Source organism: Rhinolophus ferrumequinum, chromosome 8 (genome assembly GCF_004115265.2).
Source record: "Rhinolophus ferrumequinum isolate MPI-CBG mRhiFer1 chromosome 8, mRhiFer1_v1.p, whole genome shotgun sequence".
Taxonomy (NCBI): domain Eukaryota; kingdom Metazoa; phylum Chordata; class Mammalia; order Chiroptera; family Rhinolophidae; genus Rhinolophus; species Rhinolophus ferrumequinum.
This window is the reverse complement of record NC_046291.1, coordinates 792,224-807,800: the sequence shown is the minus strand read 5'-3', so window position 1 is coordinate 807,800 and position 15,577 is coordinate 792,224. Positions and strand designations below refer to the sequence as shown.

Below are 15,577 nucleotides of genomic sequence, written 5' to 3'. Positions count from 1 at the left end.
GGCTCGGGGCCAGGGACGGAGGGTCCACGGGCCGCAGCACGCAGAGGGCACAGGAGGTGGAGGGTGTGCGCTGCGAGCAGAAGCGGTGGCAGGTGGGGCTGGGCACCGGGCGGAGCGAGGGCCACACCCGCTGGCTGACAACAGAGCAGCTGAGGAGGGGGTTTCAGCCTACTTCAAGGAGGAGGACCCCAGGACCTGGCCTATGGAGCTACGACACTGGCGCTGAGGCCCTGGCCGCTCCCGCCTCCCGCCCACTTCCCAGGGGCCTGACGCTCGCAGGCCCGGATGTGGAGTAATGGTCACAACTCCTTCTGAGCCGTCAGCCAAGACGGGGTCCCCTGGCCCAGTGCCCAGGGAGGGATGGCTGAACAGACACCCCCCAGACGCCACGGCGCTGCCTGGCGTACCCCCATCAGCTACCCACAGAGCACCCAGAACCCTCCCTCACCCCAACAGTGCCCAATTGGTGCCAGGACAAGCCGGACAGAAGTCATGTCACCCATTTCCTGAGCTCACCAACATGTGGGGGTCACACGAGCAGCAAGGACAGACAGGACCTGGAATATCCTGTGCTGCCCAGGCGGGTGGGTGGGCTGATGTGGAGCAAAACTGCCCCACTGATCAGGGCACCCTCCTGGGGGTACACTCCTGGGGGCACCTTCCTATGATTGGGGCACCTTCCTGGGGGGCCCGGCCACATGAGCCATCGGGGTAGAAGCCCCTGGTGGACACGCTCCAGCAGGACCCACCCCCCAACCTGCCCTCCTCTCCAGCCCAGGTGTATGGCCAAGGGTGCAGCAGGACAGAGTGGGTAGGAGCTGGGAGGACAGGCATGTCACCCTGTCACCTGCCCCTAGCTCAGCTTGCTCCAAGGTCAGACACCACCCAAGCTGAGCCTCTGGCCTCACCACATAGTGTGAGATTCGGGACACAGTGCTCTGGACCCTACTGTGACTGTGGGCAGAGAGGGCTGTGGCTGGCACCCCCTCCCAGGTGGACTCCTGATCTTGCACCCCAGCCCTGATCAGAAACCAGAGTACCATCCTGGATCTTATCTTTCAAATCCTTCAGTCTCACCTCTGAAGTTCTTTCGGAGGGTCCATTACCACCAGCTACACTCTTGCTTCCCCCATGGCCCCCACAGCACCCTGAGGGGACTTGGGGTGCCAATCAGACCCCACCCTTGGTGGTGTACAAGTACCTTGCCTCATTCCCAGCTCTGCTGCCCAACCCGGTCCAGCCACATGGGCCCCCAGTCCATCCTGGGACACCCCTGTCCAGCACTGCGGCGCGGTGTGGAAGCTGCCAGCAAACGCCAGCTCTGGCCCTGGTCACAAGAGGAAACTGAGGCCCAAAGTGAGAGCCTTGCTGCAGTGAAACAGCATGCAGGAACCAGACGGGGCAGGCGGGGGCCTGCGCCAGCACCCGCCTTGTGATGGGGACAGTGGTGGCCTTCACTCTTGGGTACCTGGGTTCCTGGCCAAGGGCCTTTGCTTGAAATTGGGAGTGAGTGAGGGGGCTGCCATGAAATGAACAAAGCCATGAGGTCCGGAGGGGGACATGGAGCGAGCCCAGGACTCAGGCTACGGGAAGAGGGGCAGACCCTGCTTTGCCCTCCTCGGCCGGGCCCTGTCCAGCCATCCCATGCTGGAGAGAGCTAAGGGGACCAGGACCAGGTAGGACAGCCCCAAGGAGCTGCAGGGTCTCCGAGTCAGCACCCAGCCCTCCAGCCCTCCCCACCCCACAGAGCAGGGCCCTGGGGCAGTGCCCACTGCTGCAATCCTGGTGTTTGGAGGAAGACCCTGAGGACGCTCCCAGGCATAGAGGTGGAGGCCACAGCCTGCCCGTCCCAACCCACAGAGGGCCATCGGGGGGACAGGGGCACAGGGGCACCTCCCGTTGTGGGCTAGGTGAGGGCACGGTGCCAGGCACGAGGGTGCTGTATCAGTGCAGCCTCCCCGCGGAGGTTAAGGACTGTCACATCTCCCAGCCAGGACGGGAGGCAGGATAGGTCCACTGTGCTGGGAGGCTCAGGGGCCATTCCACAGGGGCTGGCTTCCAGCAGGCGGGGCCCAGGGCTCAGGCACCACCGGAGTGCCACTCACAGTGGGCCCTTGTGTCCCCAAGGCTCAGATCATCCCCTTGGCAGCTCACGTACGGGCCTACACCCCTGAGCTCACTGGGGCCAGCAGTGGGACAACTGTTCTTCCCATACCTGGGCGGTAGGTGCGCCCACGGCTCCTGGGTTCTTCTCACACCTCAGCACTGAGACTGGGGTTCTACTGACCAATGGCACATCTCAGGCCAGCTGGCCACATCCTTCTTTCTTAGGGGTACGCAAAACACAGGCGGAACCCACAGATCTGTCTGGCACTCTGGTGCCAGATGCAGAGAAGGCAAAGGAAGCCTGGCTGGCTCCCATCTCCGAATCCCAGTCTGCTCGCCGATGGTGACCGGCACATTTAGCCTCAGGGACTTTTGGGGCCCAGGAGCCACCGCCCCCAGCAGCAGCACCCAGAGTCCTGGACAGTTTCCTTGGGCAGTCACCTCATCTCCCACAGCCAGGCCCTTCCCCGGGACCTTCCATCCCAGGCAGTCAGCCCCGACCTCCTCTCTGTAGCTCCCCTGCCCCCCACATCCAGGCAGGGGTGGGGTAATTGGGGGAAAGCCCTTCCTCTGCCCGCCCCACCACCCCAAGTCACGCAACACCCCAGACCAGCAGAGGGAGAGGCCTCCTGGACCGAGGGGAGGAGCCCTGGGGTGGGACGGGAAAGGCTCATGCTAGGGGGCCTGTGCACAGAGGTGAGTGCACCGTGAGCGCACCGTGAGGCAGGCTGAGGCGCCCCTGGAAAGAGAGGAAGCGGCACAGGCGGGGAGGAGGCAGTGCTGACTGGAGATGGTGAGGTACAAAGACGCATGCTGGCTAGGAAAGCCTTTCCCAGGGGAGACAACAGTGGGCACCCCGATGTCGCTTAAGCTTTGGCGAGGGAGCCAGCAGCTACCGAAGGATGAAAGAAAACCAAAGACGGGTCTTTCTTAAGGCCCGGGCCTGCACAGCTGCTGCGGGAGAAGCAGTTCCTGCCAAACCAAAAAGATCAGACGGTCCCAGTGGAAGCCCTTCGCAGACCACCCGCTCACACGCGGGGCCGGCCTCTCACTGGTGACCTGGCTTTGCTTTGGCTGTTTTGTAACAGCTCAGATTCACAGAGGGAAAAAGTGTCGGAAGGACCCAGCTCTTTCCAGCTGAGACTGCAAAAACCCACACCCCATTTCTCCCAGGGTCCTGGCTCCCCTGCACCCTGACCCCACGCCTACCTGTCACTGGAGAGCCTCCTGGGCCCAGCAGGCCAGCGGGCCAGGCCCTAGCAGCCAGGCTTTCTGAGAGGCCTGTGTGGAGCTGGCCTGAGGTTACTACACAGCCCTCGGACCCAGCTTTTCCCAGGGGAGCTCGGCCCAGGATGTCTGGGAGGGAGAGAGCCACACGTTTTTATCCCGCAGGCCAGCCTGTCACACTAATGGAACACAAAAATCAGAATAAATGCAGGACATCTGCCCACAGAAGCCTGCTTCCTTCCAAGAGGAACGCTTCCGAGAGGGGCTTTTACCCAAGGACTCCCACTGTGCACCCCACTATCTGGGGCCGCCTCAGCCTGCAGCTTTCAGTCCTGGTGCTCCAAAGCCAAGACTTCCAAAAGCTTCCATCGGCCGAGCCCAAGGAAGCCAACTCTGGAAAGGTTGCTATTAAAACTCTCTCACCCCTTTTACGTTGTCAGCGATATAACTTCAGCTGTTTCATGAGCTTCATTTCCTTCTATCACAGGAGCTTTCTAGATCTTTCCTTCACCAGTCATGCTTCCCTTCCATAATAATAACAAACGTGAATGGCAGCTATATTTGCCCAATCCGCTGGCAGGGTCTGGGCTTCCCCAGGCCTCTGCCCCCTTTCCTGACCTTGGCTTCTCTTATTCATCCCAGAAACAGTGATGAGCACTTCCTGTGAGGACACAGGGCCACATGTGTCTGTCCTTTGCCCTGCTGGCCAGGGAGGTCCAAAGGATGAAGAGTCCTCACCTTCCGACAGAGACAGGCTCAGAGCAAAGTGGGGTCCACCGGGCCCCACGCTTCCAAGGGGGGCCCTTCCACTGCCCGCTCTAGCCCTTCCTCCCCTGCCCTGTGGGACGACCTCCTCCAAGCCTGCTCCTTTTCCCATAGGAAGGGGAGAGGCGCAGAGGTCTCCATCTCTTCAGGAAAAGGGGGGGAGGCGCCTGAGCTGGTGGAGGGTCTGAACTCCAGGACCCCAGGAACTTGGGGATGGCCTGCTCCTCCTTCCTTTCCAAATGTCCCCCGAGGGGCCCTGCAGAAGGACTCTCCCTGGGTCCCAGCGGCCACTTCCCAGGTCCCAGGGCCTCTGCAGCACGGTGCCACCTGCATGGAGCTGGTGGCCATGGCCATGTACCTGCCTCTTCCATAACTAGGACCCCAACGGTCCCCTGTCTCCAGGACAGCCAAGAGCCCTCACGCTCCCCAAAACCCCCTTGGAAGGCCAGCCCCCCAGCTGCCCGGGCTCTGGGGCCACCCCCTGACGGTCAAATTTGCCCGCAGCAGTGCTCCTGTGCCAAAGAGCTGGCTCCTTCCTTCCCAGCATGCTGTCCTCGACCTCACCAACCTTCCTACTACACTGAACAGGGGGGGCCGGTCGTAAAACGGGTCCCGGCCGTCGCACAGCGCGTGCTCTGGAAACACGTCGTCCTCCAGGTCCTCCTCCTCCCCCACGCTCTGCTCCTCCGCAGGCTCCGTGCTGTCAGAGTCGGGGCTCGAGAAGGTGGGGGAGGGGGTGAGAGCAGCCATGCGCTCGCTCATGCATGTGTTGAGAAGAGGGTAGCTGTTGCAGCCAGAGATGACTGAACTGAGGTTAGTGCGACAAGACAGACAGAAGTTAACACCAGCTTCTCACAGGGACGGGCGGGGTGGGGGCCTCTGTTTACAACCAAGTCCAAACACACAACCACCAAGAACACTGCCTTCAAAGACAAGAGAACTGAAAGTGCATCCCATCCCGGGCTTAGAAGGAAACTGCATGTACGGTCAGTGGAAGGTTCTGGAAGGTTCTGGAGGCACCGGCAGTGTACCTCCCATGTGGCTAAGGCTGTGTGAGGACCTCGTGAGCTTGGCCACGTTGAGGCCTCAGAACACGTCACGTCCTGTGGGGTGCAGGGGCTGGGCACAGTCCCCGACCAGGAGACCGGGAAAGGAGGCACGGGACGCTGAGGCTCTGAAGTGACATGGTCCTGTGTCACCAGGTGATCCAGAAAGTCTGACTAAGCCTCACACATTCACACATATGGACATGTGTGACCTGGTGGCCACACCCCACAGTGGCTGGGGTGGCAACGACGAGATCCCTCTGCGGTTCCTTAAATAAGGGCCCACTGGTGTGTGAAGAGGAGGGGCTGGGGGACCTCAGACCAGGAAGGGAGAGGGCAGAGGAGTAGGCTCGGGGACAGGGCCCAGCCGGGAGTCCCGCCTTGGGAGGAGGCCTGCTCCTGCCTCTACTGCTCATTCTCTCTCTCACAGCCCAGGGAGGGAGGGAGGTGCCCACCTGCCCACCAGCCGGAACCAGGGGAAGCGGTCGTAGAAGGGGTCTCCACCGGTCACCACATTGTCACAGTCCTCGATGACGCTGGAGGGCACCTCGGCCGCCCGGTCGTACATCTCCCGCATCAGGTCCAGGCGCTGCCTGTAGGGGGCGCGGGGAGCAGAGTGGGCTGGGGGGCGCTGTGAGGCGCACCTCCAGGGACAGGGGCTCCCGCCACCTCATCCTGCTCTGCGCTGTCTGAGGCCTAAGCTGGTTTGCTGACAGACCCTCTGTGGTCCTGAAATCGGTCAACCGAGAGCAAGGGACTGCCAGGTAAAGGTATGAGTTCACCACTAAACGCCTCCCAACTCCGGCCAGGTGACAGCAGTGTGATTGAAGCAGGCAGGATGGGCCTGGAACCAGCGACAGGGACGGAACCGGAGAGGCGGGCAGAGAAGGGGGAGAGAACCCCAACTGGAGCTGGTGTGGGGAGCTCAGGGTGGGAACTGTGTCACAGAGCCCAAGACACTCAAGGATTGAGGGGCAAATTGGTGAGAGGATATAGAAAATGATACTTTAAAACTTATTACCCGAGGAAAACCAACAAGTGGAGGAAAAAAGGAAATGCAGTCATTTCCCTGTAGGGCTCAGAGTAACATGAATGACAAGGAGAGAGACATGCGTCCTTCCAAGTGTCAGACGGCAGCGCCGGCTGGGGGGGCAGTGAGTGTGACTCCTCACGAGTGCACGCCTACCACTGTGTGTGTGTGAGCGTGAGTGTGGGTGAGTGAGCCACAGGGCAGTGTGTGAGTCCATGAGGGGGTGACACTAATTGTGAGTGTGAGTGTGCACGTGTGCGACTCTAATCATATTTTCATTCTCTTTGTGCTATGATGTTTTGACTTCTTGGGGGTCTCGCTGGCTGGGGACAGAGGGCCCTCCCAGGGGCAGCCAACTCCTAGAGACGGTAAACATTTGTGGGGGAGTCGTACACACACACCAACCCCCAGTCGCCCCGTTAGCTGGCTCACACACCCAGCCAGTGCCCCCTGCCCTCAGTCACCCCAGGGCCAGGTACCAGGCCACCAGGGGCAGCCCTGTGCCCCAAAGCACACCAACGATTCTAACTTGCCTGTCCTGGCCATCCACCCACCCACCGGGCCTGGGAAAACCTCAGTAGAGGTCATGGCCAAGGCGCCCCCTTGCTGCTTTCTGCCTCCTGCCGCCCTGTGCTCCCCCAACGCGGCGTGTGGGCCTTCCACTCTCTGGGGACTATAAGTGACATTAAACTTTTCTTCAATGGCATTGACCTGTCATGTCTCATCCAGTCACCTTTATAAATTAAAGGACGAGCACACGTCAGAGTGAGTGTGTGGGGACCATGGAGATGGACCTGTAGAAAAGACACCTCTCACAGGACAGCAACAACTCCCCAGTCTTCCGAGCCACCCCAGGTGGCCCCCTCCCTGCCCGTCTTGCCCTCCTTCCTGCAGCACCTGTCACCTGCCCTCCTGCACAGAAACTGAACGTCACCCCACCTGAGTTTCTCCAGCGTCCAGTAGTGGGTGGCCCCGTTCTTCTGGTCCTGGACCTCCACAGCCACGATGGTACGGGGGAAGGGGCGCATCTCTCGGTCTTTGGCAGCCTCTGGGGGCAGTAGGTCTGGTGGCAGTGGGGAGTAGAGTGTGTCCGTGAGGAGGACAAACTGGAACTGGACCTGTGACAGGCAGAAGATGCCCTCCCGTCAGCCCCTTGGTGGGTGGGAGCCAGGTCCCCTACAGGACTGCCTTCCCACCTCCCGAGACGCTGGCCGCACACTGGAACCTTCCAACCAGCCACCAGCCTACGCACTGAGCAGGGAGGGCGTGTGTCCACCTCAGCCCGGCCCAGCTCCCCTTTCCACTGCCCAGGTCAGGTGGGCGGCTCCACCCTCCCCAGTGCCACGTTCCACCGTCAGCAGGTCTGGTGACCCTCCCTCTGCAGCAGGTGGGCGTCAGGCGGGTGGCGCCCACCTTCTTCTTTAGCTCCACGCTGATGGCATTGGCCTCCTTGAGGAAGATGGCATTGCCCCACAGCTGGTCCCGCAGTGACGTGAACTGGTACCACTTCCACTTCCGGAAGGCCCACAGCGCCAGCTCGCACTCCCTCTCCGTCCACGGGACTGTGGGGAGAGGCCAAGTGGTCACTGAGGAAACACCGTGACACCCCCACTCTGGACCTGGGCTGGGGGCTCTGTGTTTGGGTTCTCAATCGCACACTAACTGTTCTGGGTGCTCAGAAAGAAGGAAACCGGCAGAAAGACCTGAGACCGGAAGTCGTGTGACATGAAAGGCTCCGTGTGCCCCAAAGAGGTCAGTGTATGACAGTCCTGAGAGTCGGGCTGAGGCTCCGTGAGGGCGGACGGGGGGGTCAGCAGCGAAATGACAGCCACACCACCATGTGGGGGCACCCACGGGAGAGGAGTAGGAGGCCAGGCTGGGGCTGCCCCGCATGGCCACTCCCAGCTCACACGCTCTCTGTCCCCCAGGAAGGGCGTGTTCCTGCCCCCAGCGTCTCCTCCCACCCGCAGGCCCATCCTGTGGAGCCTGAAGAATCCTCATCGGCTAGGTGAGTCCGGACAAGGGGAGACCAAGGTCACATGAGCACAAAGGTGCAGACCAGATGCCAGGCAGGGTGTGAACCCCACAGCCACCCTTGGGCCCCATAGTAGCATGAGGTCACTAGTGGGCCACCCAAGCAAATGCTAGCAAAGGGAGTCCCGGGGTGAGAGCAGGGTGACCTAGTCTTGGGGAAGCACCAACCCCCCACCCCCCACAGGCAGGGCACCTGTGTGAGCCTCACTCACTCCTTCTTCCCCATGGTCCAGGCTGCTCTCGCCAGGACCCGTGTGTGTGTGTGTGTGTGTGTGGTTCTGTGTGTGTGCATGTGTGCACGTGTGTGTGTGTGTGTGGATGCTTTCCTACTGCTGCTCAGACTCCCCGAATCCTGCCTCCCAGGGACAAGGAGCCTTCTCCCGAGGGACAAGAGGAGCCCCCAGGTCAAGGCTCCGGACAGCTGACCTCCAGGGAGAGGCCTGGGGGCTGCACCCTCTCCGAGACCCCTCCCAGCTCGAGGCCCAGGCCTGCCCACTGCTCCAGTGGGGAGCCCGTACCTTCGTCCTCTGGCTCTTCGTCCTCCTCGTTCATCTCTGGGAAGTACCTGGAGTCCATCTGCTTCTGCAGGGCCTCCAGCTTGCTCTCGTAGTCCTGGCACAGAAGCAGGAACCGTGGTTCCAACTCGACACCAGGCCCCTGCACAGCCCTCCTGCCTGGGCTGTTGCGTGGTGAGCCCCAAGGCCGCCCAGTGCACCTGGGCAGGGTCCCACCACAGCAATGGCTCTGGGCCGCGGAGGGTCCAGCCGGGAAAACAGGGACCCTGGCTCCCCCCACCCAGCCGTGGGGGCCACCCTTGGGGAGCCACCCTCACCAGCCTCTGCTGCTCCAGCAGGTAGGTGGCCTCTTCCCGCTCCCGGCGGTACTGGTCCTCCAGCTCCTGGAGCCTGCAAGAGCGGGACAGGGTGATGCTGCTGGGGTGGACACAGGGTGGACGTGATGCAGGGTGGACACGAGGCGAGGGTGGGTGAAACTGCGTGGACGATGACAGGATGCGACGGTGGGTGACACTGCGGGGGTGGTGATGCTGCAGGGGTGTGGCAGCCCTGTCGGCCTCACCTCTGCTCCATCTCCTGCTTCATATCGATGCCCTGCTTCTCCAGCAGCTCGCGCTGGGCAAAGGCCCAGTCCACGGGCTCCGCAGGCGTCTCGGCACAGGGCGTGCGCTCGCGCTCCTGCCGGGCCTGCTCGGGGTGGTTGAACCGGAACACGTGGCTCTTGCCCATGATGATGCGGTTCCCTGGGGGAGGGAGGCCAGACTTGGGGGGCTGCAGCCTCGGGGCAGCCTCCAGGGGTGAGGAGGGCCAAAGGGGAGAACAGGCCCCTCCGCAAACTGAGCTCCCAGTGTCGTGCACCCCAGGAGCCACCCCACTGGGTCCTCCGCGCGGGGTGCCCTGCCCCTTGACCCTCGCCGGGCAGGCCACCTCTCCCTTGGCTAGGACCTGAACTGGCCTCCTCACTCCCCCCAAACCCGCCCTTCGGCCCCTCCCCTTTCAGCAGCTGGTGATGTTTACAAAGCACTGCCCTCTCTGTGGCCCTGCCATGGCCAAGCAGGGGAGAAGGAGCAGGAACAGGGTCTATGCCCCATTCTCCCCCGTCCTCCCAGGTGCCCACAGCCCTCAGAGCAGGCGGGGGGCCCCCTGCAGGGGTGGCCCAGGGGCCTCCCACCCGGCTGTACCTGACCGCAGGATGCTGGGCTCCGTGACTTTCTTGCCGTTGACGTAAGTGTCTGCCCCTTCACAGGGCTCCAGGGTCACCACGGCTGCAGGTAGACAGTGGGGTCAGAGAGGACGACTGGGAGGGGCTGTCATCATGGGTGCCACACGCTCTGTTTACCTACAGGGCTCCGCTCACCTCACCACCCAGGTGTGGCCCCCACCGCCCTCTTTCCTTCCTGCTAGCCGCAAAGCCTGACTGCCAGTGGCACCTTGTTTGGACCTCAGAGAAGCCGGAGGAAGGTAGCACCCCGATTACCAGATGAGGAGAGTGGTGCCCGAGTCAGAGAGTCGGGAGGCCGTGTTGGCTGACCGCCAGCCCTATCAGGGTCTCCAGGTGGGCATGGATGGGAATGGGGGAGCCACACCCCTGGGAGTCCCAGAGCCCTTCTGGGCTCCATGCCCACCCAGCCAGGGAGGGCACCCGTTCAGGGAGGGCAGGCTTTGGGCACAGAGCATCTGGGAGAACCAACATCCCCAACACCGCCTAAGGCCACCCCCTGAGGTGTTAGTCACACAGCGGGGTTCCGTCACTGGTCTGCAGCCCAGAGGCTGGTGATCACCTGCCCTGAGCTGGGGAGCGTGGGCACTGTAATGGTGATACTCAACATAGCAGGTAGTACCCCCGACAGTCACACCCGAGACGGGCGGTGGGGACCAGGTGCGCAGGCACGGACGGCTGCTGCACAGCCAGTGGGCAAGCGCGGTCCCAAAATATTTCTCCACCCTCGATCTGACTCATTTCATGGCTCACTGTCCTCCACTCAAGAACACCCCCAAACTGTCCCTGTCCCCAGCCCAGCCACCAAAGCCCCTTTCTAAAGCGGGGATTCCCGGGATTGACTGGGAGCCGGGAGGTGGAGAGCTGGCCTGGGGCTGACACTCGGCAGCACCGGGGACGCGGGGAGGGGGCAGTACCTTCGCTGCACCCCCGGGAGTCGCTCCGGAAGACGCAATGCTCCTCTTTGATGAAGTGCCCACTCAGGACGATGTCCTGCCGTCTCTCTGCATCCTCCCGGCCCACTCTGCGTGGGGAGGGGCGCCGTCAGCAACGGCCAGACCCAGGGTGCCCATGAGGCCACCCACTGGCCCCCAACCCGGGCCTCCAAGGACACCCAGCCAGGCTTTTATGGGAAAGGCCCAAGGTGCACAGGAGTGGGGCACAGAGGACGTCCCCACATGCAGCGGTCCTGGGAGAGCCACATGGCCCAGCGGCAAGCAGCATCACCTCCAGCAATGGGCAGATGGCGACCCCACCCCAACTGGCCCCCACCCCGCCGGGTGGACCCCCACCTGGTGAGCTCCCCACCCTGCTTGGTGGGCCCCCACCTGGTGAGCCCCCACATGGTGAGCCCCCCACCATGTGAGCCCCCCACCTGGTCAGACCCCCACCTGGTGAGCCCATCCTTGATGTAGTAGAGGAGGCACTCGGACATCAGCGGGTCCTCATTCAGGTTGACAAGATGCGGTGTCTGAGGGAGACAGGAGGGTCACCTCTCCTGCAGGGAGCAGGGCTCCCGCACTGGCTGTCTGCCTGACCCCTCTCCCCAGTGCCAGACCACCACCAGTCCTGGGCCTGGCCTCACAGGGGAACCAGTGTCCTCCCGGCCTGGCAGGGAGGACAGGAGATGTGAAGGAAAAGGCTCCCTGAGGAAGAACTTTGGACAGGAATCCCAGAGTCTTGGGGGGACAGCCAGGCGGCAGGCTGGGTGGGGGCCTGACCTTGACAGGGGCGCTGACTCAGAGCGGCGCCTGGAGCTGTGGTGGGCCCTTGAACGTGCAGGGTGCAGGCCAGGTCCCAGCACTGGCCCTGTACCCGTGGTGTACCCTCGAGGTCCTGGGCACCCAGGGGTGAGGGCTCCGGTGGGTCCTTGAGCCAAGAATTACATTACTGACTAGGGAGGCCCTGGGCCCTGGGGGCTGGGAGCAGAGAGGCTGTGAAAGACTCCACCCAGGTTGGACCCCCTATACCGCTCCTGTCCCCGGTCTAGAAAAACATGGCCCAAGGCCAAGGTGACCACCTCCTGCCAGCCATAGCTGTCTAAGCACTGCCCTGGGCTCCCTGCCCACCTTGTCCCAGCAGCCACTGCAGGCTCTGCCCACTGGGGCCTGAACATCCCATCACCACTTCCTTCACTGCTCTAACCCCAGGGTCTCTCTGGACCCCAACACTCCCTCAGCTCAGGAACACCACCCACACTGTGCCGGGCAAGGGTCCTGCAACATGGCAGAGGCTGGACTGCTTCCTCAGTTTCCCACCTGGAACCTTGGGGCAAGCCGCCCCCACCCAGAGCTGTAAGCCCTGCGATGCCCACCAACACATCTGTGCAGGGTTGTGAAGACCCGGTCATCAGACTCCAGGACAAACCATCCCCAGCCATCCCAGCCCCTGAGCAGGAGTGCGTGGAAGGGACATGCTGGCCCTGCTGGGCTGAGGTGAGGGGACCCGGCTGAGCCATGTGATTCCCCAGAGTCCCAGGAATGCCGTGGTTCTCAGGAGGCGTCCCTAGTGGTCCCCAGGGCGTCCCCCCACGCCTGGGCCGTGCCAGCCTCAGGGCCACCACTGAAGACAGAACGGCAGGGTGCCCAGCATTCCAAGGCGTCTGAACCCACACACAGCTCCACATGCCAGCCTGGGGTGCCCCACCCCTTCAGGAAAAGGCAGGGTCTGAAAGAGCTGAGGAGCAATCCACTCCAGATTACACAACCAAGGCGTCTCCAGAAGGGACGTGAAATACGACCCCTCAGGGCACCACCTGCTCCCCACTCTGCCCCAGGTCCCCCAGCACCCCTCCCACCTGCCTCAGGGCCTCAGCACTCACTGCCCCCAGCGTGGGGTGCATGGGGACAGAATCCTGAGGAGCCTGGCCCTGTCCCCAGAGAGCACACTGCACCAGCACCCTGTGCCCCTCTTTCCTTGGGGCCCCCAATGGCCCAGTGGGAACTCCACGTGCTGCTGGTTTCAGGGACTGCCAAACAAAGCCGGGGTAAAAAGCCGGCCCCAAGGGGGCTGTTCTGAGGGAAGTAGGCCAGGCACCTCCTCAGTAACAAGGTGGCAGGGCCTGGAGCCCCACTGCTACTGCCTCCAGGGGTCTTCCTGGCTTAGAGCTCAGCTCCTACTGGCTCTAAGTGTCTGGCAATCTTTGGGGTGGGGGGACCTGGGTCCTAGGACCAGAGAAACTTTTACCTACATGCTCATGCTATGCCCCATCTGAGTTCCTGACTAGAGGGGGCGCTCTGCTCCATTGGAGGGACCCTAGCTGACAGACCCCCAAGACCCTCCCTAGGGCTGGATCCGGTGTGTGTGCCACGCTTGCGTGGGAGAAGAGGGATCCCTGCTGAGACAGCTGGACCCCACTCTGGCTAAGCTCCAAGAGGGCAGCTGGCTCCAGGTCAGGTCCAGCCCCACTTGTCTCAGGTCTCCAGCCTGAGTGTGGCTCCCAGTGTCACCCTGACCTCGAGGGGCCCAGTCCACTCCTCAGGCAGCTAAGTGACCCTCCCGCTGTCCCAAGGCCATGGGGATGCCGGCCATGAGGTGGTGGGGCTGGGTCTTACAGGCAGGGAGGGCCTGGCTGTGGTAAACGTGGCCCCCAGTGCCTGGACCCCCTGCCCTGCTCCTCTTCCCCCCAAAGGAATGAGCCCCCGAGAAGGGCAGGTCGCCCATCCGTGTCCAAGCCGGGGCAGCCCCACAGAACCGGGCCTAACTCCTACCTTTTTGGGAGAGAACACACCCAGGGTGCCACCGTCCTCCCTCATGGCCACGCCCATCTCGGCCAGCAGCGCTTCTCTGGGAGGACAGAGCAAAACTGGGGTCAGCTCGAGCCCCAAGAGGCTACCTCATCCACAAATAACCAACTGAGTGGCCGGGAGCCCGTGGGCAGCAGCCAGGCAGTGACCCGTCTGGTTAGTGAGTTAAGCAATCTGCTTGGAGGGACTGAGCACCTGCTGAGGGATCAGGTCAACAGGGGCCAGGTGACACGGTGACATGAGCTGGGGTCACTGGGTGAAGGGAACGGGTCTGTAGGGAGCCCAGGGCTAGAGCGCCGGGCTGTGCTGCTCCCATCCCTGCCCCCCACCTCTCCATCCGGATGGCTTCTGTCCGCCGCAGCTTCTCTTCCCAGGTTTCGTTGAGCTCAGCTATGATTTTCTCCGTCTCCTGCGGGGCGAGACCGAGCAGAGGAGGTCAGGCCTGGGGCAGAGAGTGGACAGAGGCCTGGGGCCAGGCAGAGGGGACACGAGCCAGTCTGCAAGGCACCAAGACCCCAGTCCGCCAGTCTGTCCTGGCAGCGCGATGTCTGAAGGATCAAGGGTGTGTGTGTTTTCAGAACCAGCTGTCTTTCCTGCGGATGTCACCCCGAGAACGCGAGGGAAAGGCGAAGTACCCCAGGAAGGAGAGAAACACACACACATGGAGACATCAGGCTGGTTCTGAGGCACAGACGGCCATGGACACTTCACCGTTTCCTCCAGCCCCACAGCAGGTGGGCCCCGTGCCCCAGGTGGGCCCTATGCTCCAGGGTCCCCTCCCCGCCCTGCCTCACCCCTGCCTCAGGTCCAGCCTCTGTGCCTTTGAGTCCTCAACCCCCTCAGTCTCCAAGGTCGGGGCTCACCCTGTACCCTGGCACATTGGATGAAAACCCTAAAACCAGCGAGCACATCGCTGGGGTCAGGGAGTGACCGTGGGCCCAAGGGGGCCAGTGTGTAAATAGTCATGAGCATAGGACACGTGGGAGGGGTACGGAGCCCCTAGGACACCCGTCTGCCCTGGCCAGCAAATGGGGGCCCCGCGGTGCTGACCAGAGAGCGGTGACGAGTGTGGAGGGAGTGCTGGGGGCACCGCAGGCTCACTGTGCCTCCAGCCAGTCCCACTTCCTGCCTTTGGGGACAGGGCTTGGCTGGCCCTGGGCCCGGATGGTACAGGGCGAGGCAGGGCCCTGACACCCACCTCGCCAAGCTCAGCCCGTTTCCTGGGGTCTGGCACCCCACCTGGCCCTGCCCTCACCTTCAGCCTTTCGATGGCCTCCTCACTGCCCGGGGCAAATAAGAGGCGCTCATGCAAGCTGGACACGGAGGCGGCGCGGCTGGACAGGGCCGAGAGTGAGGATGAGGGGCTCATGCCCACCAGGGCGTTGGTCACTGTGGAGAGATTGTCAGGGGCTTCACTCAACTCTGCCCCGCCACCGTTACAGTTATTGTTCTCAAGGTCGGACACGTCTACGGGAGGAAGGGAGGGAGAGGGGGGCAGACAGACGGGAGGGAGAGAAAAGAGACACAAGTTGGGAGAAAGCAAAAGGTGGGTGAAGAGAAGGCAGGAAGCAAACCATGAGCACAGCCGCCAGGCGCCGGACAAGCGCATGCAGGGCCGCCTGCTACCCCCACGACGGGAACTGGTCCCAGCTCCATGCCCTCTGCCCACAGTAGCACGGCAATGCCAGGCCCCTGGGCACCCCTCGCTCCACTCCCCTGCCTTGGGCCTGGGCCTCTCCCTCTCCCTGCACGTGCACCAAAGCCCATACCTCCCAGGCTGCCTTGTAACCTCTGCACCTGAGCTGCCTGAGGTCCAGGATGCCCTCTGCCCCCCACCTTCCCTGCACTTCCCTCCCTGTCTACTACCTTCGCTGTCACTGCCCAGCGGC

The 15,577-nt window shown here is 62.7% G+C and overlaps 1 protein-coding gene across 18 annotated transcripts in view; it reads right to left on the bottom strand.

Annotated features, from left to right (window-relative positions):
* The window catches only part of KIF1A (kinesin family member 1A), an 80,591-nt gene that overhangs the window by 26,975 nt on the left and 38,039 nt on the right, over positions 1 to 15,577 (bottom strand). For 6 of the 18 annotated variants that reach the window (XM_033111561.1, XM_033111565.1, XM_033111566.1 and 3 more), the window contains exons 15-27: positions 14,944 to 15,155; positions 14,018 to 14,097; positions 13,653 to 13,728; positions 11,334 to 11,413; positions 10,860 to 10,966; positions 9,905 to 9,988; positions 9,286 to 9,466; positions 9,041 to 9,113; positions 8,727 to 8,820; positions 7,588 to 7,736; positions 7,114 to 7,292; positions 5,600 to 5,737; positions 4,667 to 4,906 (exon numbers count right to left, since the gene is read on the bottom strand). In XM_033111561.1, coding sequence (XP_032967452.1) covers positions 4,667 to 4,906; positions 5,600 to 5,737; positions 7,114 to 7,292; positions 7,588 to 7,736; positions 8,727 to 8,820; positions 9,041 to 9,113; positions 9,286 to 9,466; positions 9,905 to 9,988; positions 10,860 to 10,966; positions 11,334 to 11,413; positions 13,653 to 13,728; positions 14,018 to 14,097; positions 14,944 to 15,155 — 1,693 coding nt within the window. The remainder of the gene's footprint in view (positions 1 to 4,666; positions 4,907 to 5,599; positions 5,738 to 7,113; positions 7,293 to 7,587; positions 7,737 to 8,726; positions 8,821 to 9,040; positions 9,114 to 9,285; positions 9,467 to 9,904; positions 9,989 to 10,859; positions 10,967 to 11,333; positions 11,414 to 13,652; positions 13,729 to 14,017; positions 14,098 to 14,943; positions 15,156 to 15,577) is intronic. The other 12 variants (XM_033111578.1, XM_033111575.1, XM_033111576.1 and 9 more) reach the window with 5 other exon arrangements.